The 19454-nt window shown below is 38.4% G+C and overlaps 1 protein-coding gene across 3 annotated transcripts in view; it reads right to left on the bottom strand.

Moving 5' to 3' along the window:
* HAUS6 (HAUS augmin like complex subunit 6) overlaps positions 1-19454 on the bottom strand; it is a 50422-nt gene that overhangs the window by 15484 nt on the left and 15484 nt on the right. For all 3 annotated transcript variants that reach the window (XM_032392318.1, XM_032392319.1, XM_032392320.1), the window contains 4 exons: positions 17068-17238; positions 15163-15356; positions 13877-14003; positions 13097-13199 (listed from right to left, as the gene is read on the bottom strand). In XM_032392318.1, coding sequence (XP_032248209.1) covers positions 13097-13199; positions 13877-14003; positions 15163-15356; positions 17068-17238 — 595 coding nt within the window. The remainder of the gene's footprint in view (positions 1-13096; positions 13200-13876; positions 14004-15162; positions 15357-17067; positions 17239-19454) is intronic.

Raw genomic sequence — 19454 nt, 5'->3', positions numbered from 1 at the left:
AATGAACTCTTGGGACTTCATCAAGACAAAAAGCTTCTGCATGGCAAAGGAAACACTCAATAAAACTAAAAGGCAACCAGCAGGAATGGGAAAAGATATTTGCAAGTGACATATCTGATAAAGGGTTAGTATCCAAATTATATAAAGAACTTATACAACTCAACACCCCAAAAAATAAATAATCTTAATTTTAAATGGGCAGAAGACATAAACAGACATTTTTCCAAAGACATCCAGATGACCAACAGACACATGAAAAGATGCTCAACATCACTCAGCATCAGGGAAATACAAATACCACCTCACACCAGTCAGAATGGTTAAAATTAACAAGTCAGGAAACAACAGATGTTGGCGAGAATGCAGAAAAGGGAACGCTCTTACACTGTTGGTGGGAATGTAAGCTGGTGCAGCCACTCTGGAAAACAGTATGGAGGTTCCTCAAAAAGCTGAAAATAGAGCTACCCTACAACCCAGCAATTGCACTAATAGGCATTGATACAAATGTAGTAATCTGAAGGGGCACTGCACCCCAATGTTTATAGCAACAATGTCCACAATAGCCAAACTATAGAAAGAGCCCAGATGTCCACTGATGGACGAATGGATAAAGAAGAGGTGGTGTATATATATATACAATGGAATACTACTCAGCCATCAAAAAAAATGAATCTTGCCATTTGCAATGACGTGGATGGAACTAGAGGGTATTATGCTATGTGAAATAAGTCAATCAGAGAAAGACAATTATTACATGATCTCACTGATATGCAGAATTTAAGAAACAAAACAGAGGGGCATCATAGAGGAACAGAGGAAAAAATAAAACAAGATGAAATCAGAGAAGGAGACAACTGTAAGAAACTCCTAATCAAAGGAAACAAACTTGAGGGTTGTTGGAGCGGAGGGGGTTGGGGAGATGGGGTAACTGGGTGATGGATATTAAGGAGGGCATGTGATGTAATGAGCACTGGGTATTACATGCAACTGATGAATCACTAAATTCTACCTCTGAAATGAATAATACACTTTATGTTAACTAAACTGAATTTAAATAAAAAAAATTTTTTTTCAAGTGACAGGTTTATACTAAACCAAATTTGAAAAAAAGTGACAGTCCATAGTTCTCCAGCATGATATAGCCATGCTTCTTGTTTTGGTACACAGATCATGCAATTACCACGTAAATCAGCAAAGCCAAAAGATTATACTATTTAGCATATTTCAGCCCAGCATCTATAATATCAATTTACTTATTTATTCTTCAATGCATCAGTAATTATGTGCCACTGCTAATACTAACAAAGAGGAAGAAAGAAAAGGTGGAGACCCTGGCTTCAAGGAGTCAGTCTAGGAAAAAGACTACTGATGAGTAGAGAATTATGGCATGCTGCTATAGTATTAGGAGAGAAATATGCACAGAATGTAAGGAAGCAGAAAGGCACCTGGCCCAGAATGGGGAATGTGATGAAGACATAAAGGTACTGGGAGAATAAGGTACAAGTTCAGTATGCTAGAGCATAGGGTATATTGAATGGAAACATGGTAGGAAACAAGACTGGTGAAGAAAGCCATGGCTCCATTACAGAGGATTTGCTATTCCAGGAACTACTCTTCTTTCAACATGTTAGTTTCTGAAAGATTTTCCCTATTTATATATGTGTCCAAAGTGTTACTGTATAAGAAACCAATGTGTATACTATGTGAATTTTTCCTTAAAAATTTTTAAAAAAAAAATTTCCTTAAAAATTTTTCCACCATAATAGTATGCTATATTATGAACATTTTTCAGTACCTGATTAGTAGGTGCTTTTGCACCTACTAATGATGATGGAATTCCTGATATTCATAAAACATTTTAAAAATGAGCACAAATACAAAAACTATATCACAAAACTAGTAGACAACAATAAAATAATTAGGCACAACCATAAACACTTAGTTGGTGGTGGCAGGCAGAGATGATGCACATTTGTTCTAGTATGTAAGAAAGTTTGTAAGGTAAAAGTTGCTAAGTGAACAAACAATGAATCATGGAACATTACATCTAAAACTAATGATGTAATGTATGGGGATTAACATAACAATAAAAAAATTTTTAAAAAAAAGTTGCTAAGTGAAAAAGCACCTAGAGCTTATTTCCACCCCTAAAGGTGACAGAAAGCCATTGAAGTGTACTACACCAAGAGATAAAAAGGATCATATTTTCGTATTTGCACTATAGAAGGATCACTGATAACCATTTGCAACACGGAATAGGTAGAATATGGAAGCAGAGTAGCTAGTTAGAACACAATTAAAGGCAAGAAATAGAAAACCAAACTACAGCACTTAAGATGTGAAGAGAACAGAGGGGACGGACACAAGGTAATAAGGAGGTAAAAACGAAACTGAACTCACCAGAACAAAGCAAACCAAGCTGCAGCGACAATGACTCCTACCATAAATACACTAGAACTGTAAAATAAAATGTAAGAAAAAGAAAGGAATACCCAGAAGAACAAATAAAAATCATCACATGCCAGGACTCAAGATGGAAAGCATTTAAGCTCAAACTGAGACACAAAGGCTAAATGACAGACTCCAGGGCTGAACAATGGAGATTTAATGCCTACATAATGAGAAACATCATCTCAGGTCACTCAGGCTGTGATCTGAGAAACTGCTATAAGGCCAGAACACTGGAAAGGCTGCTCGGCCCCTGAAAAGATTATTAAAAATTCTGCCAACTTAACCAGGGAAGTAACAGGGAAGCTTGCTGTCTACCTGGAGTCCTGGGTTTAAAAAAAAAAAAAAAAAAGAAATTTTAAATCTACCTAGCCTACTCAAAAGGAGGTATGAAATCCAAAATTATATTGGCTACTTGTGGGAATCCCAAACCAAAGACATTAACTGCCTACTTCAAGGGAAATACCTTGGACCCTAGGCCACCATGTAGAGACCATTCTACAACCCAGGGCCCAGGTTGACTCCTTCAGAGGTGGGTCCACTGAAATTGAGGTCACAATCAAAAAGAAAAATTTTTTTATTTTTATTTTTAAGTAATCCCTACACCCAGCATGGGGCTTGAACTCACAACCCCAAGATCAAGAGTCGCATGCTCCTCTGAATGAACCAGCCAGGCGACCCCACAATCAAATATTTTAATAGGAAACAAACAACTATGAAAGTGAGCAGACAGGAGCACCCGGGTGGCTCAGTTGGTTAAGCATCTGCCTTCGGCTCAGGGCAAGATTCCAGGGTCCTGGATCAAGCCCCTCATTGGGCTCCCTGCTCAGCAGGGAGCCTGCTTCTCCCTCTCCCTCTGCCTGCCACTCCCCCTGCTTGTGCTCTCTCCCTCTCTCTGCCAAATAAATAAATAAAATTTTTAAAAAGAATAAAAAAAAAATGAGTAGGCAGAACATACAGAAACAGAAGTATCTGAAACACAAGGATATTTAAAAAATTGAATAAGATCGAATCAAGAAGATGATACCATGAAAAAGAAAAAGCAATTTCTGAAAAAGAAGCAAATGAAAAGAAATTAAAAGCACATCCATGAGGGGCGCCTGGGTGGCTCAGTCATTAAGCATCTGTCTGCCTTCGGCTCAGGTCGTGATCTCAGGGTCCTGGGATCGAGCCCCACATCGGGCTCCCTGCTCAGCAGGAAGCCTGCTTCTCCCTCTCCCACTCCCCCTGCTTGTGTTCCCTCTCTCACTGTCAAAAAAATAAACAAAATCTTTTAAAAAAAATACACTGTTAAAAAAAAAAAGCACATCCATGAAAGCCAAACACTAAATGGACATGTCAAAAAAGAGATTAAATATAACTAAAAAGATAATTAGTGAACCAAATAAGCCTAGAGCTACAAAGACATTATAAATACAAATGAGAAGTTTAAGATATATGGAGGACAGAATCAGAAGTCCCAACAACAAGTGCTCCAGAAAGAAAGCATCAAAAGAATGACTGAGACAGTGTTAGAAGTGATATTAGCGAATAAGTTTCCAAAACAGAAAATATGAGCCTTCACATTAAATAAGCACACACAGGCCCAAAGTTTAAATAAAAATAAATCCACATTTAGACACATCTAAATGAACCTGCATAATACAAAGCTAAATAAGTACAAGTCCCAAAAACAACCAGAAATTAAAAATTACCTACAAATGAATGACCATTAAGCTGACAACAGAGGTCTCAGAAACAATAGAAGGCAGAAAACAATGTGATCATATCACTGAAGTTGTAGGAAAATTGAGCTTTGATCTAGAATCTTATATTCAGCCAAACTATCATTCAGAAATTAGTGAAAATAAAGACATTTTCACAGAAAAAACTAAGAGATTTTACTATCCAGTGTCCATCACAAAAAGATTTAAAGAATATACTTTGAGAGAAGGAAAGATGGCAGAGGAGTAGGGGACCCTATTTCAACTGGTCCCCGGAATTGAGCTGGATATCTACCAGACCACTCTGAGTACCCAAGAAATCAGCCTGAGATGTAAGAAGATCTGGATCTCTACAAACAGAGTATCACAGGCTGTTGGTTTTGAGGTACGAAGCGGGGAGCCCTGATTCTGCGGGCAGATATCGGAGGATAAACGGCAGCGGGAGGGTGCCTGGCCGTGGGGATCCTACACTGCCGGTGAGCGACAGCCTCACGGGCTGCGGATGGGGCACAGACTCGCAGACCAGTAGCAGCGGGGAAAGGACTTTAGGGCAGCCCCCAGGTCAGGAACCGGAGCGGCAGGGTCACGCGGGTGAACTGGGAGCGGCTGGGGGTTTTAGAAGCACAAAGGGCAGAGATGTGCCCCGACCTGGAGGCAGGACTGGGAGCTCTGTGGAGGGACGCACAACCCAGGACGCTGCAGTTTACAGCAGACGGACAGAAACGGAGACGGTGTGGCCTGGAGAACTCACTGAAAAACAGACTGTGGTCTCTCTGCTCCAAGGCAGAGGGTTGGAAATGGTCCCTTCTGCTCTGACTCGCGGAAGAGAGGAGGAAAGCCGCCAGAGAACAAAAGCCCCAAAAACTGATTCCCGCTGAGCGCATCCCCCGCCACAGGGGGGCAGGGCAACTCCACACAAACAGGGTTGCCTGAGTAACAGCGCAGCAGGCCCCTTCCCCAGAAGACAGGCTGGGAAAACAAGAGGCCAGCAACCCTAAGGTCCCAAGAAAACAGGTGCATCTTGCTTGGGTTCTGGTCAATAATTTGGACTCTATACATTCCCTCAAACACCCATCAACAGAATGACTAGGAGGAGGAACCCCCAAAATAGAAAAGACTCAGAGATTATGACTTATGCTGCAGATTTACAAATGGATGCAGATATAACCAAGATGTCGGAGATGGAATTCAGGCTAGCAATTGTGAAGACAATGGCTAGAATGGAGAAATCAATTAATGACAACATAAAGTCTGTAAGGGCAGAAATGAAAGGTGAATTGGCAGAACTTAAAAATGCTATCAATGAGATCCAATCCAATCTAGATAATCTAACAGCTAGGGTCAGTGAGGCATAAGAACAAATAAGCGACCTGGAGGACAATGTAATAGATAAAAAGGGAAAAGAGGAGGCCAGGGAAAAACAACTCAGAATCCACGAAAATAGAATCAGAGAAACAAGTGACACCATGAAGCGTTCCAATGTCAGAATAATTGGAATCCCGGAGGGAGTGGAGAGAGAGAGAGGACTAGAAGATGTATTTGAGCAAATCGTAGCTGAGAACTTCCCTAATCTGGGGAATGAAACAAACATTCGTGTCCTAGAAGCAGAGAGGACCCCTCCCAAGATCAAGGAAAACAGGCCAACACCCCAGCATGTAAGAGTAAAACTTGCAAATCTTAGAACCAAGGAAACCATCTCAAGGGCAGTTAGGGGGAAGAGATTCCTTACGTACAGAGGGAGGAACATCAGAATAACGTCACACCTATCCACAGAGACCTGGCCAGCCAGAAAGGCCTGGCAAGACATATTCAGGGTACTAAATGAGAAGAACATGCAGCCAAGAATACTTTATCTGGCAAGGCTGTCATTTAGAATGGATGGAGAGATGCAGAGCTTCCATGACCGGCAGAAACTGAAAGAATATGTGACCACTAAGCTGGCCCTGCAAGAAATATGAAAGGGGGTTCTATAAAAGGAGAAAGACCCCAAGAGTGATCTACAACAGAAATTTACAGGGACAGGGCGCCTGGGTGGCTCAGTTGGTTAAGCGACTGCCTTCGGCTCAGGTCATGATCCTGGAGTCCCTGGATCGAGTCCCGCGTCGGGCTCCCTGCTCGGCAGGGAGTCTGCTTCTCCCTCTGACCCTCCCCCCTCTCATGTGCTCTCTCTCATTCTCTCTCTCTCAAATAAATAAATAAAATCTTTAAAAAAAAATAAAAAAAAATAAAATAAATAAAATAAATAAAAAAAAAGAAATTTACAGGGACAATCTATAAAAACAACGTCTTCACAGGCAACATGATGACAATTAATTCATATCTTTCAATAATCACTCCCAACGTGAATGGCCTAAACGCTCCCATAAAACGGCACAGGGTTGCAGACTGGATAAAAAGACAGGACCCATCCATATGCTGCCTACAAGAGACTCATTTTGAACCTAAAGATACATCCAGACTGAAAGTGAAGGGATGGAGATCCATCTTCCATGCCAGCGGACCTCAAAAGAAAGCTGGGGTAGCAATTCTTATATCAGACAAATTAGATTTTAAACTAAAGTCTGTAATTAGAGACACAGAAGGACACTATATCATTCCTAAAGGGTCTATCCAACAAGAAGATCTAACAATTGTAAATATCTATGCCCCCGACATGGGAGCAGCCATCTACATAAGCCAACTGTTAACCAAAATAAAGAGTCATACTGATATCAATAAGTTAATTGTAGGAGACCTCAATACTCCACTCTCAGCAATGGACAGATCATCTAAGCAGAAAATCAACAAGGAAACAAGAGCTTTGAATGATACATTGGACCAGATGGACCTCATAGATATTTACAGAACATTCCACCCTAAAACAACAGAATACTCATTCTTCTTGAGCGCACATGGAACTTTCTCCAGAATAGACCACATACTGGGTCACAAATCAGGTCTCAACCAATACCAAAAGATTGAGATTATTCCCTGCATATTCTCAGACCACAATGCTTTAAAACTGGAACTCAATCACAAGAAAAAATTTGGCAGAAATTCAAACACTTGGAAACTAAAGACCACTCTGCTCAAGAATGTTTGGGTCAACCAGGAAATCAAAGAAGAACTTAAACAATTCATGGAAATCAATGAGAACGAAAACACATCGGTCCAAAACCTATGGGATACTGCAAAAGGCGGTCCTAAGGGGGAAATACATAGCCATCCAAGCCTCACTCAAAAAAATAGAAAAATCCCAAATTCACCAACCAACTCTACACCTTAAAGAACTAGAGAAAAAGCAACAAACGATGCCTAAGCCACGCATTAGAAGAGAAATAATTAGAATTAGAGCAGAGATCAATGAATTAGAAACCAGAAACACAGTAGATCAGATCAACGAAACTAGTAGTTGGTTCTTTGGAAGAATTAATAAGATCGATAAACCACTGGCCAGACTTATCCAAAAGAAAAGAGAAAGGACCCAAATTAATAAAATTATGAATGAAAGGGGAGAGACCACGACTAACACCAAGGAAATAGAAACAATTACCAGAAATTATTATCAACAACTATATGCCAATAAACTGAGGAATCTGGATGAAATGGAGGCCTTCCTGGAAATCTATAAGCTGCCAAGACTGAAACAGGAAGAAATTGACAACCTGAATAGGCCAATAACCAGTAACGAGATTGAAGCAGTGATCAAAAACCTCCCAAAAAACAAGAGTCCAGGGCCTGATGGATTCCCTGGGGAATTCTACCAAACATTCAAAGAAGAAATAATACCTATTCTACTGAAGCTGTTTCAAAAAATAGAAACAGAAGGAAAACTTCCAAACTCATTCTATGAGGCCAGCGTTACCTTAATCCCCAAATCAGGCAAAGACCCCATCAAAAAGGATAATTTCAGACCGATATCCCTGATGAATATGGATTCCAAAATCCTCAACAAAATCCTAGCTAATAGGATCCAACAATACATTAGAGGATCATCCACCACGACCAAGTGGGATTTATCCCCGGGATGCAAGGGTGGTTCAACATTCACAAATCAATCAATGTGATAGAACACATTAATAAGAGGAGAGAGAAGAACCATAGGGTCCTCTCAACTGATGCAGAAAAAGCATTCGACAAAATACAACATCCTTTCCTGATTAAAACTCTCCAGAGTATAGGGATAGAGGGAACATTCCTCAAGTTCATAAAACCCATCTATGAAAAACCCACAGTGAATATCATCCTCAGTGGGGAAAAGCTGAGAGCCTTTCCCTTAAGATCAGGAACACGTCAAGGGTGCCCACTCTCGCCACTATTGTTCAACATAGTACTAGAAGTCCTAGCAACAGCAATCAGACAACAAAAAGAAATAAAAGGTATTCAAATTGGCAAAGAAGAAGTCAAACTCTCTTTTCGCAGACGACATGATACTTTATGTGGAAAACCCAAAGACTCCACCCCCAAATTACTAGAACTCATCCAGCAATTCAGTAATGTGGCAGGATACAAAATCAATGCACAGAAATCAGTTGCTTTCTTATACACTAACAACGCAACTGTAGAAAGAGAAATTAGAGAAACGATTCCATTTACAATAGCACCAAAAACCATAAGATACCTCAGAATAAACCTAACCAAAGAGGTAAAGGATCTATACTCTAGGAACTACAAAACACTCATGAAAGAAATTGAAGAAGACACAAAAAGATGGAAAAATATTCCATGCTCATGGATCGGAAGAATAAACATTGTAAAAATGTCTATGCTACCCGGAGCAATCTATACCTTCAATGCCATCCCGATCAAAATTCCAATGACATTTTTCAAAGTGCTGGAACAAACAATTCTATAATTTGTATGGAATCAGAAAAGACCCCGAATCACCAAGGAAATGTTGAAAAAGAAAAACAAAGCTGGGGGCATCACGTTGCCCGATTTCAAGCTATATTACAAAGCTGTGATCAGCAAGACAGCATGGTACTGGCACAAAAACAGACATACAGACCAATGGAACAGAATAGAGAACCCAGATATGGACCCTCAACTCTATGGTCAAATAATCTTTGACAAAGCAGGAAAAAACATGCAATGGAAAAAAGACAGTCTCTTCAATAAATGGTGCTAGGAAAATTGGACAGCCACATGCAGAAGAATGAAACTCGACCATTCTCTAACACCATTCACAAAGATAAACTCAAAGTGGATGAAAGACCTCAATGTGAGACAGGAATCCATCAAAATCCTAGAGGAGAACATAGGCAGTAACCTCTTTGACATCGCCCACAGCAACTTCTTTCAAGATACATCTCCAAAAGCTAGTGAAACAAAAGCAAAATGAACTTTTGGGACTTCATCAAGATAAAAAGCTTCTGCACAGCAAAGGAAACAGTCAACAAAACAAAGAGGCAACCCACAGAATGGGAGAAGATATTTGCAAATGACACTACAGATAAAGGGCTGGTATCCAAAATCTATAAAGAACTTCTCAAACTCAACACCCAAAAGACAAATAATCAAGTCAAAAAGTGGGCAGAAGATATGAAAAGACACTTCTCTGAAGAAGACATACAAATGGCTAACAGACACATGAAAAAATGTTCATCATCATTAGCCATCAGGGAAATTCAAATCAAAACCACATTGAGATACCATCTTACACCAGTTAGAATGGCAAAAATGGACAGGGAGAGAAACAACAAATGTTGGAGAGGTTGTGGAGAAAGGGGAACCCTCTTACACTGTTGGTGGGAATGCAAGTTGGTACAGCCACTTTGGAAAACAGTGTGGAGGTTCCTCAAAAGTTTAAAAATAGAGCTACCCTATGACCCAGCAATTGCACTCCTGGGTATTTACCCCAAAGACACAGATGTAGTGAAAAGAAGGGCCATATGCACCCCAATGTTCATGGCAGCAAGGTCCGCAATAGCCAAACTGTGGAAAGAGCCGAGATGCCCTTCAGCAGATGAATGGATAAAGAAGATGTGGTCCATATATACAATGGAATATTACTCAGCCAGCAGAAAGGATGAATACCCAACTTCTACATCAACATGGATGGGACTGAAGGAGATTATGCTAAGTGAAATAAGTCAAGCAGAGAAAGTCAATTATCATATGGTTTCACTTATTTGTGGAACATAAGGAATAGCATGGAGGACATTAGGAGAAGGAAGGGAAAAATGAAGGGAGGGAAATTGGAGGGAGAGATGAACCATGAGAGACTATGGACTCTGAGAAACAGTTAGATCCATACACATGTAGTAAAATTATTTTTATAAACATACATCAGAATAAATTTAAGATTCAGGATAGTGGTCACGTCTGCAAATGCAGGAAGCATGGGGTCAAGAAAGGTGGATCCCCAAAGATTAACTACATATATATTTTTTTAAAAAACCTAAAATATTGCGGGACACCTGAATGGCTCAGTTAAGTGTCTGACTTCAGCTCAGGTCATGATCTCAGGGTCCTGGGATTGAGCCCCAAGTCAGGATCCCCACTCAGCAGGGAGTCTGCTCGTCCCTCTGCCCCTCCCTCTGCTCATGCTCTCTCTCTCTCTCTCTCTAATAAATAAATAAAGTCTAAAAAGTATCTAAAGTATCTAAAGGGGCACCTGGGTGGCTCAGTCAATTAAGCGTCTACCTTAGGCTCAGATTTGATCCCAGCGTCCTGGGATCAAGCCCCGTGTCAGGCTCTCTTAGCAGGGAGCCTGCTCCTCCCTCTCCCTCTGCCGCTCCCCCGCTTGTGCTCTTTCACTCTCTCTCTCTCAAATAAATAAATTAAAAAAATCTTTTTTAAAAATTCTAAAATACTGCAAAGCTTTGACAAAAAGTATTTGGTGAAGAGGTTATTTATATTATTCCCTGAATTTTTAATATGCCAAAATATAATTTTTTAAAAAACAATTTAAAAGAAAATTTCAAGTAAGATGTAGTATGTAAGGTGTAGGAGGAAAAAAAGTTGTTTTACTACAAAAAGCATAAAATAATGTTAAGGTCCCCCAGCTCAGATCAAAGCTCTACTTGTTTAGGGGAAAAAAAAAAAAAAAAAGGAATCCTAAGAGTACAAATTCTACAATGTCTGGAGGACAGCATTACCTCAAAGGACCTATCAAACGCTTCTAAAATGTGAACTTCCACTGCACTTCCTAAACAGACACAAATATGCCCTCACTTTCAACGCAGATAGAAATCTCCGAATGGACACGAAGACTAATTTATGGTTTCACAGGACCTAACTAAGTCTTGCCAGAGGGCAATGGCCCTTTCCACGTTGAAGTGAAAACAAAATGCCAATCAAATATGCCAAGAGCTCTAAGAGTCATTCTATCATCCTAAATAATGCACTTTCTGAAGCTCTTTGTCATTCATCAAACCATGCAGTCTCTTCTATGTCGACTCTTTTGCTAGTGCCTCTCCTGAGCCTTGCTCTCTAATCTATGACCTTTCCTAACCGGTGTCCGTATGTACACTTCACTCCCAAACCAATCACCCATCCCAGCTATGTTCACCCATTTCTTCCTAGGTCCTGTGCTAACTACTGCCATGACCTTTGGCCTCCATGAACTCAACTATGGCCTACATCTATTACATGCTCCAGCCTGGTTACATAATTCACAGGTTTTTTTAATGCATTTATTCCTCCTCTTATTTATCTAACATTTACTGAACTCAGTAACAATTACTTGTACACAAGTACTAGGCAACTAGGGAAACTGAATTAACTATAAAATGGATTATAAATATATAATATAAATATAAAATATAAATGTATATAAAATATAAAGATATAAATGGATTATAAATATAAAATATAAATATTTATATATTTATATAAAATGGATTATCAGATATTGTAGAGAAATTAATTTTTTAGGTGTGACAGTGGTATAATAGTTGAGGAAAAGTATTATAGAATTATAATTTTTTAGATGTGACATTACTAGGGTAGTTACATAGGAAAAGTCTATTTTTATGGGAATGCATGTTGAAACACTTAGAGTGAAGTGTTACAATGTCTAGAACTTACTTGGTTTAGCAAAAACACATACATACACATATAAAGCAATGTAGCAGATGTTGATAGTCAAAACAGGTGGTATTCAAGTAATTATTGTACTATTCTTTCATGTTAAAGGGTTGTGGGCTTCTACACAAAAACTTGTAAACAAATGTTTATAGCAGCATTACTCATAATAGTGAAATGGTGGAAACAACCCAAATGTCCATCAATGGTTGAATGGACAGCAAAATATGCTTTAGCCATACAATAGAATGTATTCATAAAAATTAATGAAGTACTGATACATGCTACAACTTGAATGAACCTAAAAAATACTGTGCAAAGTGAAAAATGCTGCAAGTGAAAGAAACCAGACACATAAAGCCTCATAGTATATGACTCCATTTATATGAAATATCCAGCACAGGCAAATCCACAGATAGAGAGAGGAAGTACATTTGTGGTCGCCAAGGATTGGGAAAGGGGAAAATGGGGAGTGACTGCTTAATGGGTACAGGATTTCCTTTTTTTTTTTTTTAAAGATTTATTTAGTTTTGAGAGAGAGAGAGCAAGAGCGTGGGGGAGGATGGCAGAGGGGGAAGGAGAGGGACAAACAGACTCTGCGCTGAGCGCGGGCTCAAACTCAGAACCCTAAGATCATGACCTGAGCCAAAAACAAGAGTCAGATGCTTAACTGACTAAGCCACCCAGGAGCCCCTAGGATTTCCTTTTAAGGTAATAGAAACATTCTGGAACTAAAAAGTGGTGATGGTTGCACTATTTTGTAAACTTACTAAATGCCACTGAGTTGTACACTGCAGTGACTAAAATGCTATGTGCATTTCACCACAATAAAAAATAACTGGGGGGGGTGAACAAGACAAAAATGTAAAGAAGCTGCTATCATAGTGAGAAATACTGCTGGGAAGGAGGTTTAAGAGAGAGAAAAACAAATAACTAACCTGGAAGTGAAGCAGGATACTGCAAAAGAATACTCCTTGCATATACTTCTTCTGAGGCAGGATCAAATGAAAGAGGAGACATTGGTGGTAAAAGATCCACAGCCTTAAAACACAGAATTCATCATTTTGAAATACACATTTTTTTTTACATAACACTACTAAGATAATCTATGAATGGATGATTGTTTCCCCCTAATGAAGACAGAATTACCAAGCATGTAAATTATCCTATAACTACTTTTAAACCAAGGAGTATGATATTAGAACAAGGGGACTACTCTGTCCTCCAACTGTGCCTCAAATGTAATACTACCTAATAGCAAAAGAAATGTCTCATTTTCTTTTTAATATAATCCTCTAAATCTAAAAATATGAACTATAAATCATAAAGCAGCTGGATGAATACTCTAACATGCACTTAGAAAAATTACAGAAACATGGGGCGCCTGGGTGGCTCAGTCGGTTAAGCGGCTCAGGTCTGATCCCAGAGTCCTGGGATCAAGCCCCACGTCGGGCTCCCTGCTCAGTGGAGAGTCTGCTTCTCCTTCTCCCTCTGCCTGCCTCTCTGCCTATTTGTGCTCTCTCTCTGTCAAATAAATAAATAAAATCTTTAAAAAAAAAAAAAGAAAGAAAAATTACAGAAACCAAAACATTTAAACTTTAGGCTCAAGTGCAAAGATGACAACTTACACATGCACAGCATTCCTAGATCATTCGTAACATAAATCAAGACTGCCCTGTATTAAACTACTCTCCAAAAGGCAAGTCAACATTACTTACTGGAGTCCAACCTTTAATGAGATTGAAAGGAGACAGATGAAGAAATTCTTTCCACTTTTTATGCCATTCTCCTTGTTTTTCAACAACAGAGTGTTTTATACTGGTGAGATCTTCTTTTATTTTACAACTATGATAGCATAAAAAAAGAACTTGATTCAAAACATGAATATATAAAAGTATTGAGTAAAATTTAAGAATACAACAGTTTGTAGAAAAAGGGAAAAAAAACATAACTGGAAGTTCAACCAGTAGAGCACATATAAACCGAATAAACTCTTACAATGAACATTCAGAAGCTAAAGTACTTATTTCCTTTTAAGACCAGAAAGCAATCATACATCTATTACTCCATTTATCTTTAAAATATTGGGGAGGGTATGTGCTATGGTGAGCACTGTGAATTGTGTTAAGACTGTTGAATCACAGACCTGTACCTCTGAAACAAATAATACATTACACGTTTAAAAAAAAAAAAAAGAAGAAGAAGATAGCAGGAAGGAAAGAATGAAGGGGGGAAAATCGGAGGGGGAGACAAACCATGAGAGACTATGGACTCTGAGAAACAAACTGAGGGTTCTAGAGGGGAGGGGGAAGGGGAATGGGTTGGCCTGGTGATGGGTATTAAAGAGGGCACGTACTGCATGGAGCACTGGGTGTTATACACAAACAATGAATCGTGGAACACTCCATCAAAAACTAATGATGTAATGTACGGTGATTAACATAACATAATAAAAAATATATATATATTCTTTTTCCCTAGTTCTGAACTCAAGTCCAAATTCTACACCTATTGATCCCAGGGTCCTGGGATCGAGTCCCACATCACGCTCCTTGCTCAGCAGGGAGCCTGCTTCTCCCTCTCTCTCCCTCTGCTTGTGCTCTGTCAAATAAATAAAATCTTTAAAAAAACAAAAAATTCTACAGTTATTCTCTGTCCACTCTTAAAGGCAGCCCATACCTCCCAATTACTCCACTCAAATAACAAATTTTTCTGAGGCTTAGTTTTATTAAGTAGACTCCAAAGAAAAACTTGAGAAAGTGAAAATTACTCCACAAAGAATTATCACTAAGGGCAAATAATTTATTCTAGACAAAAAGAAAACTACATTAATTGTCCTTTCTACTTAAAATGTGTCTCTCCGGGAGTTTTTGAGCTCTAATAAAATGTTCACCTTTTGTTTGCCAAGGCTAAAGAGTTATCAACTACATGAGCTCTGCTGAGAAATTATCAAAAACACCTTACTCCTCCCCCAATAGTGTAACAAAATATCTTTCTACAGTACCTCATATGCTTCAGATCTGATAATCTCTCTCTCTGAAGTTTGGTCTCCTTTTCAAGGAAGTGAAGGTCTATTGTCAGTCTTGCTGGGTCAGCCTGACAACGCTCATATTTCACTACTTTCAAGACTTCATTTAATAACTGAATAACTGTTAACAGGTTCAATTTTCCAGCCTCATAAACATTTCCAATGTGCAACTAAGGATTCAGAGGGGAAAAAAAAAAGTGGTTCTTAAGATAATAAACTGTTAGGTAAATATATTTATGTTTTTTACTACTATATAAAAAGGTTACCTCTAAAGAAGAGTGAAAAAAGTCAAATGTCTACCCAAAAATGAAGCCAAGTAAATAATTTTAGTCCAAAGAAAACTACTGTGAAAGAATTTAACATGTCGTGCCATATTTTTATATTATGCAAAGAAGCTGCAAGCTAGACTAAAAGAAATGCAAATAAATGGAAAGCAAAGTAAAGACTGAGGAGGAGAAAGAGCAAGTTTGGTGAAAGATCATGAATTCATGTTTTAACAAAAGTTGCAAATTGAGGGGTGCCTGGGTGGCTCAATTGTTAAGCATCTGCCTTCGGCTCAGGTCATGATCCCAGGGTCCTGGGATGGAGCCCCATATTGGGCTCCCTGCTCTGCGGGAAGCCTGCTTCTCCCTCTCCCACTCCCCTTGCTTGTGTTCCCTCTCTCGCTGTCTCTCTCTCTCTCTCTGTCAAATAAATAAATAAATAAAATCTTAAAAAAAAAAAAGTTGCAAAGTGATGGCCCATAACAGCTGAATTCAAACTTAGACATGTTTATTTGGCCTGCACAATTCCAGTATTTTAAAATCATTTGAATTGTTGCCAATCAACCAAAAATCTTAGATTTCACATAAAAATTATTTCCCAAAGACCTCATCACTTACCCCTTTTGTTACACACAATTAGCCTATATTACCTATCTGGCCTCTGTAGGAATCTGAATTTGCAGACTCTGATTTTTACAGGAATCTGCAGTGCCTGGCATGTTACCTATTACAGTGAAAGCTTTTCAGGCATCACAACACTATTTTACCTTTGTATTCCCCTATACTATAATTAATGCCTGGCATATAGCAGATACTTAATAGATTATGAGTTCACTAAGAAAAAAAATACAGGTTATCCAGATGGAAATGTCATATAAGCAAGTGGAAATAATTCGATGGAGTTGGGTTGACTGAGAGAGACTGGAAATACCAATTTGGGAATACTACTGTATAGGACACTGATGAAAACATAGAATTAAGAAAATACAGATGACTGTAATTGTGGGAAAGAAAAGTAGGCACTAAAGGAACCATGGAAAACATTTTCATTTGAAAGTTAGAGAAAAAGGATTCAGTAGAAAAAACTGAGAACAGCAGTCTGAAAAACCACAAGAGAGCAAAGACACTGAGGTCACAAAAGCTAATGGAAGAAAAGACTAAAATACTTAACAGCATCAAGATGAAAGAGAAACCACAGGATAGAGACATTTTAAAAAGACATGCAGCAAATAGGAGATCACTGCCGCTCTCCCTGAGTGCTTATAAAGAACCAGTACCATATCATCTTCCTACTAAGTAACCTCCTCCATCTCTCCACTGTATGATGTAGCACCATAAAAGGGATGAACAATTAATAAAAGCTAATGTATACAAACATACACACTGTTATATATAATATATACACAGTTAACAATAGCCCTCTTGATGAATGTTTTACTAGATCTAGTCACAAAAATAAATTCTGAAGACAGAAAAACACTGTAAGAAAAAGAATATATATTATTTATATTTACATATTATATATTAATTATATGTTGAATACATGTATTTATTATCATTATATATAATAATTACATAAAGAGTTTTCTCAACAGTTTACTTAGTATCAAATGCTTACCTGACACATTTGTTTCTCAATTTTGTCAAGTAAGAGCCTTGGAATATTGATAGCAACGTTAGTTCCATCTAAAGTATGTTGGTTAACAAGATTAAGGACTGCATTAACAACTTCTCTTTCTTTTTCCAAATACATGAGTGTTTCGTTCACTGAAGCCCACAAAGACCGAACCTTTGAAAACAAAGACAAAGTCTACACATAATCTGTACATATATCAAAGAAATGTAAAATACAAATATATGCTCACTCTCTGGAACAAATGAAGTATTCCTGTAATGATTTCTGGTGAGAAAATTAATTAACTGTCTAAAAGCACTGATACTGGGGCTCCTGGGTGGCTCAGTCGTTAAGCGTCTGCCTTTGGCTCGGGTCATGATCCCAGGGTCCTGGGATTGAGCCCTGCATCAGGCTCCCTGCTGGGCAGGAAGCCTGCTTCTCCCTCCCTCCCCACCAAATGTGTTCCCTCTCTCGCTGTGTCTCTCTCTGTCAAATAAATAAATAAAATCTTTAAAAAATAAAATAAAATAAAAGCACTGATACTACTTCCAAAGGGGTTTTAAAACTAAAGAATTTCTCAGGAGAAAAAAAATAATAATTTCTCAGGAGAATTAAGCCCACCATGATTTTCAAAACAAATCTAAGAAACTTCATACTACCAAGATGCAATTACCATTTCCTGTGTTTTGACATGCCACCAATCTAACAGAAACTTCTGAGGCAGGGACGGCTGGGTGGCTAGGTCGGTTAAGCATCTGCCTTCGGCTCAGGTATGATCCCAGAGTTCTGAGATCAAGTCCCGCATCAGGCTCCTTGCTCAGCGGGGAGCCTGCTTCTCCCTCTCCCTCTGCCCCTCCACCCGGCTCACGATCTCTCTCAAATAAATAAATAAAATCTTAAGAAAAAAAAAAAAAAGAAAAAGAAACTTTTCAGGGAGAAATAAAAAATTTTCGGAGGAGAAAAAAAAAAACCACCACACATCAATTTTAAGAGTCATTCAAGTTTCAAAAGGTTAAAATATGAAAAACCATGCTTCTTTAAAAGCAAAGAATCTTAGGCATATACTAACCCGTCTATGTTCATTAAATGCATGTGTAAGAATGTTTATAGGTGGTAGCTACACTTGTGAGCACAGCATAACAAAGAGTTGTCCAATCACTATGCCGTATACCAGAAACTCATATAACACTGTGTGCCAACTATACTTCAATTAAAATAGTAAAAAAAATTTTTAACGAATGGTCATAGCATTTCTATTTGTAATAGTCAAAAACTGCAATTAACCCAAACATCTACCTAGAGTAAAAAAAAAACAAAAATGTTTGTGCTATGTTCATAAACACTACATAGCATTGGGAATGAACACACTACAACCCACACACACAACAGCACAGATAAAACAGCATGAGTCAAAGAAGACAAACACAAAAGAATATATTCTATATACTCCCCTGTATATAAAGTTCAAGAAGAGGCAAACTAATCTTTAATGTAAGAAGGGAGAAAAGTATTTACTCTTGGGGGGGAAATGGTTGTAAATGAAAGGGGGCCTGAGGCTTCTGGGCTAATGTTCTGTTCCTTAAACTCTATGCTGCTTACATACGTTTATTCACTTTGTGAAATTTTATCAGGCTATACACTTATGACTTTTGCACTTTTTTGTACATATGTGATGCCTTAAAAGAATTTATAAAGGTGGGAGGTGGGCAGGGAAATACAATAATTATACCCATGTTTGTGTTTGTGTCTTCCCACGGTACAAGGTAAAGTTGTCCCCAAAGAAGACTCATTGGCTAGGAGTCTACAGGTCTCACAGGATGACATTTCCTTGGTGGACAAAGATCCAGGATCTGGTTCTCAGATTTTTTTTTTGTTCTCAGATTTTTACTTTTATCTTGTCAATGGATAAAAAAATTGACCGAACTCAGGGAAAGTGAACATTAACCAAAGTCAGGAGAGATCAATGTGAAAACTTCTAAACAGGTTTCACATCAACCTATTAAATATACAATCAAAGATACTATGTTCAGTAACAGAAGTATTCATAGTCACGAAGCTGGACGATCCATGAAGGAAGTGATTTTGCCTCCTCACTGCTGTAGCTCTAATACCTAGAATGCTTGGCACATGGCAGGTGATCAGTAAAAATTCACTGAATGGATGAATAATTATTTCCTGAGGAGCGGACTCACCTTTTCCAGTGACAAACTGCCTGGGAAGCCAAATTAACACTCAAAGTAGCTCAGTGATCATAAAAACAGAACAAAGAGCTTGAGAGAGATTTCATCTAAACACAAAGGCCTAAGAAAACACTCCAATCTCACATCAAAGCCATCCTCTGAAAACCTCAGATTATTTTTTTTTTTTTTTAAGATTTTACTTATTTATTT

The sequence above is a fragment of the Phoca vitulina genome, unplaced genomic scaffold (genome assembly GCF_004348235.1).
Source record: "Phoca vitulina isolate PV1807 unplaced genomic scaffold, GSC_HSeal_1.0 scaffold67, whole genome shotgun sequence".
In the NCBI taxonomy this organism is placed as follows: Eukaryota; Metazoa; Chordata; class Mammalia; order Carnivora; family Phocidae; genus Phoca; species Phoca vitulina.
The sequence above is the reverse complement of the archived record's forward strand: the minus strand, read 5'-3'. Positions and strand labels throughout refer to the sequence as shown.